At 38.5% G+C, this 9,386-nt stretch overlaps 1 protein-coding gene across 1 annotated transcript in view; it reads right to left on the bottom strand.

The window, feature by feature from the left end:
* The window catches only part of LOC100179786 (cilia- and flagella-associated protein 43), a 24,423-nt gene that overhangs the window by 3,462 nt on the left and 11,575 nt on the right, over window positions 1-9,386 (bottom strand). Inside the window, exons 14-31 of the mRNA XM_018815997.2 lie at window positions 9,237-9,377; window positions 8,484-8,614; window positions 7,769-7,902; window positions 7,221-7,271; window positions 6,699-6,865; window positions 6,136-6,261; window positions 5,767-5,857; window positions 5,355-5,485; window positions 4,650-4,835; window positions 4,013-4,132; window positions 3,555-3,644; window positions 3,244-3,414; window positions 2,813-2,909; window positions 2,172-2,292; window positions 1,719-1,857; window positions 1,284-1,459; window positions 552-731; window positions 178-318 (exon numbers count right to left, since the gene is read on the bottom strand). Of these exons, the coding sequence (XP_018671542.1) occupies window positions 178-318; window positions 552-731; window positions 1,284-1,459; window positions 1,719-1,857; window positions 2,172-2,292; window positions 2,813-2,909; window positions 3,244-3,414; window positions 3,555-3,644; window positions 4,013-4,132; window positions 4,650-4,835; window positions 5,355-5,485; window positions 5,767-5,857; window positions 6,136-6,261; window positions 6,699-6,865; window positions 7,221-7,271; window positions 7,769-7,902; window positions 8,484-8,614; window positions 9,237-9,377 (2,393 nt within the window). The remainder of the gene's footprint in view (window positions 1-177; window positions 319-551; window positions 732-1,283; window positions 1,460-1,718; window positions 1,858-2,171; window positions 2,293-2,812; window positions 2,910-3,243; window positions 3,415-3,554; window positions 3,645-4,012; window positions 4,133-4,649; window positions 4,836-5,354; window positions 5,486-5,766; window positions 5,858-6,135; window positions 6,262-6,698; window positions 6,866-7,220; window positions 7,272-7,768; window positions 7,903-8,483; window positions 8,615-9,236; window positions 9,378-9,386) is intronic.

The raw sequence follows: 9,386 nt of genomic DNA, 5'->3' as shown, positions 1-9,386 counted from the left end.
TACACCAGACACACATAGTGTATTCATACACCTCATGTTCACTGTTGAGTTATAACATGGGTGTCTTCTTATACACCAGACACACATGGTGTAGTTATACACTTCATGCTCACAAGTTTTAACAGAAAAACACTTTACATTGTTTATATAATAAAACCTATTATGACATCATCATACTTGGTTTGTTGCTTTATGACATCATCAATAGAATGTTCCAGAACTTCATCCTCGTTTTGGCGATGATGTAAATACTTCATCATATCCGCAAGCGTGGTTACGCTTTGTTTAACGTTCGATTCACTTTCAACTTTGTTACGCCTGGAAATATTTGAACAAAGGGTTAAGGTAGTTGGGCACAAGTTTGGGGTTGCTTTGCTATACTTTTATTGACTAACGTGCCCACAGTCGAGTTGCTGAAGCTATTGCAGGGTGTGGATAAGCTGACATGACTTTCGGTTGGTTTGGTCATTTATATCCTGGTGGGTGGGAACTTGAGTGACTTATCTATGATTGCCACTGTCTAAACTAAAGTAGTTTTAAAATACAGTTACCTTGCATTACACAATCGCTCCCAGAGGGCGCTATCCACCCCTTCAGGAATATTAACCTCACTGTCGAGCTCAGCAAGGCCATCTTGTGTTGAAAATATTGTTACTTCGGCCGAAAAGTCCGAAACACCGTAGGGGTCGAGACTGTTTGATCGCTCGGCTAACGTGCGTGGCTTCTGCTGTCTGGAATAATGGTAACATATAAAATGTAGCATACAGTATATTGGTAGCATTAGGTATACTGTGTATGATAATAGCATATAATGTAAAAAGTAATACATGGATACAGAACATAATTCTTTTTCTTTACAGTAACAAAGATCAGGTTAAAGACTGATGAGAAATAAATTAGCAACAAAACCACAGTTGTTATAAAATACAGTGGCTAAAAACTACTTGAGTAAAAGTGAAAGGCTGCTAAATCTACAACACAGTATAAATTAACTTGTTGAGTTTAATTTAAACTAATTAAGATGTAATTGGAAGAAATGTGGGGTAAAGGCAATAGCATAACAATTATAAACTATAGGTAACAATGGCATAACAATGCCATTCAATACCTAACAATAGGTATTATGACTTTAATAGAATGCCCATTGGTTGAATAGAATGTGTACTGTGAATCAAGTGGAAAAGTTTATTGTATGGGATGAATTGAATTTAAATTAAATATTATTCGAACAAATAAAATGTATATTATGGAGTAATACATCTTAAACACAATACCCACAATACCTCGGTCTTCTCTTGAACAACTTATACAGTTGATCACTAATAGAAAGAGGGACGTCAGAGAAATCTCGTTTAAACGCTCGATCCAACATTTTATCCTCAGCGATCGTGCTGTCGTTGATTTCTTCGTAATCTTTCACCAGCATCTGAATATCTTCCAATCTAGATGATGAACTCGCCTATTTGAAGGTCAAGGTTACTTTACAAGAACTAATATTTAAAATAAATGAACCTACATTTCCTAAGCAGTTTTAAGGTTTTTGAAGACATTTTTAGAACTGACTGATTAATGAACGATTTTATATTAATGTAGAGTTCCATATTTAATTCTGCTCTATATGGGTGAGGTCCTACAGCGTTGCTTGCCGTAGGAACTGGTATTCAGGCAAGAGGTGTACTATCACGCCTCATAAAAGCTCCTACAGGAACAATATCCACCTTAAACTTGTTCTTGAGCTCTAATAGTTTGTTAAGTTGATCTTCATGAGTTGCGAGTTCATCAGCCACCATGATGGCTTGCGTCATCCGGAGGATCTTAAGTTCCTCCTGGTTTACGACCATCTCTGTTTTTACTTTCCTGGAGGGGGGGAAAAAAAAGAATATTAAACACTGGTGCCAAACCTGGGGTTGTACACAGGGAGCTGTTTTGCTGACAACTTACAACCATATTTTATTTGTTTATACCAATTTAGATACGTCACAATTTTATCTACTGAGGCGATAGCCATTAGTGTGCCCAGGAAAAAGCTTGTGGCAGCATTGAGCCTTGAACCTAGTATCCTCTAATCTGGGGCAATTGGAGAACTTTGACTTAATTTCTAGATCCCTGTGCTAACCATTATACTATAGAAGATAGTTAACACCATTATTATTACTCTGGATCCAACTTGCCTGTTAAACAACTGTTGAAGTGATTCATCGTAGTTGGTGATCGCATCCAGATTATTCTGCTGGAGTTTCTTTAATTCATTCTCGAGGTTTTTTCGATATTTTTCTCTTTCTTCTTGCAAGTCTGCATAGGCGTAATGTTAGGGGGGGCTGGGTGATATGTTACCCCAAAACACGGTTGGTATCTGCTGTTAGGTGTCTATACAAACAAGCAGAGCCAAAATATATTGCATTCACCACATTAATCAATGAGGTTCGCTATGTTTGACAACTATGAGTGTAACTGTATTGTAACAATGTCATCCCAGATTTTACCCTGCTGTTAGGTGTCTATATAAAAAAGCAGAGCCAAAGTATATTGCATTCACCACATTAACCAATGAAGTTTCCTATGTTTGACAACTATGAGTGTAACTGTATTTTAACACTGCGAAATGATAACGCTACATTTTGTTCACTGATCCATGAAGCGCAATAACTCAGTTGTCCTGCCCACTCTGCCACCCCAGGTTTGGCGCATGGGGTGACACTCAGTAATGCAATAGTACATGGCAAAGGTAATTGCAAGTTGGCCCATTACCCACAAATTATAGCATATTGGTTTAAGACTTAAATTCCCATATAACATAGATTAGGTTTCTAACCTTTTAGTTTCTTCTGATGTTCTTTTGCCTTTTTCTTTTCCTCGTCAGTCCAGTCTTTCTCTAACTTCTCATCCATAAAGTCGGGGGTTGGAATATCCTGGGTTAAACATGGGTTATGGGAGGTGAATTGATGGGATGGAAATACACCCTTGGTGCGGAGTTAGCTATATCACTCTGGGTATCGGGTAATAACTAAGTGTCTATAAACTGCCTTAGTGGGGTCTAGATGGTAGTACTCTGGGTGTTGAGGTAATATACCTACATCCTAGGTCTCAGGTGCGCCTTACTGAAAACCTCACCCTTATAGAATGTCTATTATTGAGTGTCTATAAACTGCCTTGGTGGGGTCTAGATGGTAGCACCCTACATATGCCCCTACACCCCCATCTACACTATGCTCTACCACTTTAGAAAACAACCCCATAGTTTACCTGTTTAAGAGCATCTTCCTTCTTGACCTCCAACACCCCTCCCATCATGTCCGTTAACGCACGTTCACGTTTGTTGTCTTGCTTCGCCGCTTCCTTCCTCTCCTGCTCCACACGCTCCTGCTCCTCCTTCTCCTTCTGCTGCTCTTTACTGAGGACTCGTTCAACCGTGACCTGGAGTGGAGGAAATGAGAAGAAAGAGGAAAAGTGGGCTTTAACAAAACCTTCAAACTAAAGTAATTTATACATTTGAGGTATGGAGCTGCAATGTATGGTTCGCACCTTTATGACATCACTACTATGACATCACTAACCTCATCATCGGTAACAATGAAAACTTTCTCAGGTTTTTCATCAACGTCCATTTGTGGATCTTTCACCGAGTCGGCGTCTAAATCGAGTTCCTACAAACACCATTATGAGTCAGCAAACAATATTAATTACATAATTGTGACTAAGCAGTTAAAGTATAGTAAAACAAATGTTTAGTATATAACATCAATCCACATTATTTATCAATATATGACATCATTAAAACTATCATGACATCATCAAAATCATCATGACATCACCAAAAACAATATGACATCACCAAAACCATCATGACATCACCAAAATCATCATGACATCACCAAAAACGTTATGACATCATCAAAACCATCATGACATCACCAAAATCGTTATGACATCATCAAAACCATCATGACATCACAAAAATCGTTATGACATCAGCAAAATCTTTGACATCATCATGACATCACATGAACCTCACCTTCATTATTTCCCTTATCCTCACATTACGTTCCATTGTTCTTGTGATCTCTTGTTCTTTGTTACGGAAAATGTTCGTGAACGCTTCATTAAAGGAAGACTTGATTCTTCGGATTGCATCCTGGGGTTGCGAGGAGTTTATTAGAACAACACTAACTACTGTAATAATCATGGCTGAGAACTTGGGTAACTTATTGGTGACCCCTGGGTTGGAGAAAACAATGCTAAATGACAATGTCTTGCTGAAGAGGACACACCCATAGCGGTAGCAACGACCAGCCTGGGACCCATATCTTCCAATTTTTGGCTAATGGGCCAAATTTGAGCAAATACCCCGGGATGGTGTTTCTATAGATTCGTTCACTTGTCCTTACATTACTGACATATACAGTGACCATAACACCAGCAACACTTATAAGTTCCAAGGCACTGTGGCAAGACTTGGATCAGGACAGTCACACTGGTCATACTAATCCCATGAACTACATAAATAAGCGGCATGGGTGTTGGGGTTATGCACCAATTTTGCCCTAAATCCCAAGTGTTGGGAAAATAGGTCATCTGTCCTAAATCCCAGGTATCCTACAAAGGACCTCACCCATATAGAACAAACACAACATTTATGAATTACAACCAACCTTGACCAAAATAATCTGTGTGATCTTTTCTTCTCTTGTGTGAAGATCAAACTGTGAGTAAAACATCTCGTTCCCTCCTGAGTAGTTAGGTCCCAAACTCCCATGAAGAGACAGACCAACTTTCTCTTCCTCTTCATCTTCGTCGCCTCCTTGTTTCGTTCCCGTCTCCACGATCGACTTTTGGACCTGGATTTTGGGAGAAGATGTTTGCATCGTGAATTTTTATATTGTGGCAAAAAACTAGGTCAGAAATTCGGTATTGCGCAATCCCGTTTGTTTTACTTCAACATCGACAAAACTACCGAGTGTTGGGAGGCAGCGATGTTTCTTCCAAAATTGTTTTATTAGAATAATGGAATTGGAAATTCGTATGAGTAAGGTTCTAAGGTAGAATGCCATGTGGTTTAGGGTGCAAGTTGGCCATTAATACCACAGTTAGAATATAGTACAGAGTTCTTCTACACCACACATCATGGTGTATAATGTTACAAATTCATATTTAATACAATGCTAGTAAAGCATTCTCTCCCTACGTTGTTCTTTTGGTTGGTGGTACAAACTACAACTACAGTGCTAGTAAATCCGCTTCATAGGTTACCTGCCAAACCCTAACTATTAACCCCTAACCACCAACCTCTAACACTTTCCACCAGCCTAGTCTGTAACGGACCGGTGGATTCTTCACTAGTTCCAATATCTACTTACAGTGTTGAGCGCCATTTCGATCTTTCTCATCCTTGACACTTTATTTAGGATTGCATTTTCTTCACTGGAAACACTGGTGGTTGGGTAGTTGGTGACCGAACAACTGGAAGTGAATCCTTTCAATGATCGACCTGGAATAAAAATGTAATTAGCTTAGCTGTGAGCATGGGAGTGGCAACCATGGATAAGTCACTCAAGTTCCCACCCATGAGAATATAAATGACCAAACCAACCAAAAGTCATGCCTGCTTATCCACACACTGCAATAACTTTAGCAACTCCACTATGGGCATGGGAGTGGCAACCATGGATAAGTCACTCAAGTTCCCACCCACGAGGATATTAACGACCAAACCAACCAAAAGACATGTCTGCTTATCCACACACTGCAATAGCTTCAATCCTAACTTACCCTTCGTAACCATATCATCCCAGCATTGCTTGGTGATCAAATACGCCAAGTAACGCTGAGCCAAATTTTCAAATTCAATTTCCTCGCGAATCTAAACAATGATCATTATTAACAAAGGAAAATCTTTTTTTACAAAATATCAAACACTACAAGTTTTCCTGGAAGCGTTAATATAATACTAAAACTTGACGCCAATAGCACAGAATATTGGTGGGGTTTAGAGCAGAGTTGGTCCATTACCCCAACATTGTATATGCACATTCTATTCTATATGAGTGAGGTCCTACAGTGAGGCATGCCATGGGACCTGGGATTTAGACCAAAGTTGTCCAATCACCCTAACACACAATATAATCATCAAGAACCAACCTCCTGAACCCTTTGATCCTGTTGTTCTTGCATCTTGGACTGCTCATCCGTATCGAGGTTATATTCATCGTGACGAAGTTGCTCCAAATCGGGGAGAGAATTATTGTTTTCCATCATCCCGAGGATCTAAGAGGAAAGAGGGTGTTAATAGAGTGTTTATAACCCAGTCTGCAGAATATGGCAGTTCGTGACAAAACCTCAAGCGTGCAAGACGGTTATTTTTGTGCGCTGTCATTAAAAATTGGCATGCAGTTTGATGCAATATATTTTCAGGCCACCTTAAGAAATCCTACCTATTTAATACAGGGTTTGATTATGTTTAATTAATTGGCGTGTTTGGTCAAATTATGGCGTGCATCACCAAGTCTTTGTAAAAAACTTGCGCATGCACCTACCATACTCTGCAGACTGGATCATAGCATGTTCATTGCCAACAAAAATACATGCTTGGTAACTTGTAAGCAGGCACAAGCTGTGTGAAACGGAACACCAGTGTTATAACGACTGTCATTGCCCGCCATGCGAGAAGCAAGCTATTTGCATTTATAAAATCACAGTTTTACCGTTTTTCTTAATTCTTTGATGTTCTTCCTGAGGTCTCTCTTCACCTCGTCATATTTAGCATTCTCTTCTTTGACAGCAAGCAACGTCCGTGCATCGAGCCACGTCGCATCGGACTGTGGGGTCGGGGTTGGGGTCATTGTCACTTCACTACGAGCACCAGACTTGGCTGGAAACAAAAAAACTTGTGAAGGTTTTAGTTTTTAAACTGATACTTGTTAAACGAGGTCATTTTTTCCACATAGGATTTCATGTTTTTTTAACTTCTGAAACAATTAAGATGAAATATTTTCCATAGTGGATGTTAAGTTTATATTAAAACTGACCAGAAAATTTGTTTTGGCACCGGAATTAAAAAGTTTTGACATTTTGACAATAAATGGTTTTATTTTTAAATCCAAAATATAAATGAAATGAAAGTCGCACATGAGATATAATGTTTATATTAAGACTGATGCGAAAAATGTTATTATGACACAGTACGCTTATTTGTGTTGATAAATAATCACAAAGATAACACTTACGTCTTGTGACATCACTAACGTCTTGTTCTTCTTGGTCAGGAGTTGCAATTTCTATAATAAACAACAATTCAGTTTATATGTATGTCTATTACCCCAACATCCCAGGTGCTACCATCTAGACCCCACTGAGGCAGTTTATAGACACTTAATAATAGAGATTCTATTCTATAAGGGTTAGGTCTTCAGTGAGGCACACCTGAGACCTGGGATGTAGGTATATTACTCTAACACCCAGGGTGCTACCATCTAGACTCCACTAAGGCAGTTTATAGACACTCAATAATAGAGATTCTATTCTATAAGAGTGAGGTCTTCAGTGAGGCGCACCTGAGACCTGGGATGTAGGTCTATTACCCCAACACCCAGGGTGCTGCCATCTAGACCCCACTGAGGCAGTTTATAGACACTCAATAATCACAATAGCATGTAAACTTAGAAACAGAAGTCATTTACCGGCTCATCTGGTATAAAAAACGTATTGTATTTCTGATGTTTTATTCTCTGAGATTATTTACATTATGCCCGGTAGCAGAAATAGAAACACTCACTTGTAGATGGCGACCATTCCTCCATGGCAGCCAACACGTCACCTTCCACGTCCATTACACTTCGTAACCTCATGTTCAATACACGCGCGTATTCAACAGCATTGTTGCCAGCAGATTGGCCTTTACTTGTGAAACTATGGGAAGGAAAAAAATGGTTTTAAACGGGATATTTCTATCTGTTATTACCATTGGTCACATAGAATATTCGGTTGAACCAGTTAGTGACACTTTCTGTGACACCATTGGGTATTTGCCACCTCAGGTTTACAACATTACATTATCAGCAGATTGGTTTTACTTGTTAAACTGCGGTAAGGATGGGACTTAAGGGTATCTAGTATATATAGTCAGTCTTCAGCACATTGTACAGTAGTACATTCCCGTTCGGAAACATAAACTTAATGCATTTAAAACTAAATATTTTTCAACTTTACTTTTATTATCGTTTTTTAATTTTTTTTTCAAACTTTTCTAGGACTACATAGATAGTCAACCTAATTCACACTGTACTGCAATACTACCAAGCCTGGAAACCTACACTGCATTTAAACATTTAAAACTGTGAGAAAAGAATCTGGTTTTACCGGGATATACATATGTATTTGTTATTACTAGAGCATAGGTGCTATAGAATATTCAGTTAAACTTACTTCCAAGCCCAGAAACCAACCCCAGAAACCTACACTGCATTTAAACTTAAATATATTGGACTTACTTCCATTGGTAGCACATACAAGCCTGATCGGAATATCCAACAGATATGAAGTGAGAAGCATCCGGTGAAAACGTCAAAGTTTTTACCCCACCGTGTATGTAGGAGTGTGGTTGGAACCTTGTGATGCTATCCTGTTGGTTGGGTGGGTGGGATATTGTGGGTTAGTAAGTTTAAGTGCAGAGAAATTCTTTTTTTTGCAAGTTAAATTATTTGTAAAACAAGTTTTTGTAAATAAATTTTGTAAAAAAAAATTGTAAAATAAGTTTTTTTTGTAAATAAATTTTGTAAAAAAAAATTGTAAAATAAGTTTTTCTTGTAAATAAATTTTGTAAAAAAAAATGTAAAATAAGTTTTCTTGTAAATAGATTTTGTAGGTTATTTGTTTAAGTACAATAAAATATCAGCATTAGGCTCATTACCCCAACACCCAGTGTGCTACAACCCATTAGTGACCGCTGGGTTGGAGCAATTGCTGTTAATTATCTTGCCAAGGACACATACGCCCCTTATGATATGAGTATGCTTAAACTATATGTGTAACTTACTGTATCCTTGCGTGGCCAGAAAAATGACAGTCGTTATACAAGGGGGTGTTTATACACCTTATGCCAGCTTACGAGTTGCCATGTATGTTACTTTGTGGGTGATTATTTTTGATTGGATATTTTCAATATTCTATGTATGGCTGATAATTAAGACAATTTATTTTAACATTATAATTTATCAAACTAAATAGCAAAATCATTAACCTACCCAGTTGGACACATCCCTAACAATAACATCGCCATCTGGAGCAAATGAAGCAACCCATTTTCCATGCGGGGATAATATGACGGAACCTCCAGATAGTTGGTGGCCATAATGTTCAGACACTGGGTGGATGGGGGTTGGGCCCTGTGGTGG

The sequence above is a fragment of the Ciona intestinalis genome, unplaced genomic scaffold (assembly GCF_000224145.3).
Source record: "Ciona intestinalis unplaced genomic scaffold, KH HT000124.2, whole genome shotgun sequence".
Classification (NCBI taxonomy): Eukaryota; Metazoa; Chordata; class Ascidiacea; order Phlebobranchia; family Cionidae; genus Ciona; species Ciona intestinalis.
The sequence above is the reverse complement of the archived record's forward strand: the minus strand, read 5'-3'. Positions and strand labels throughout refer to the sequence as shown.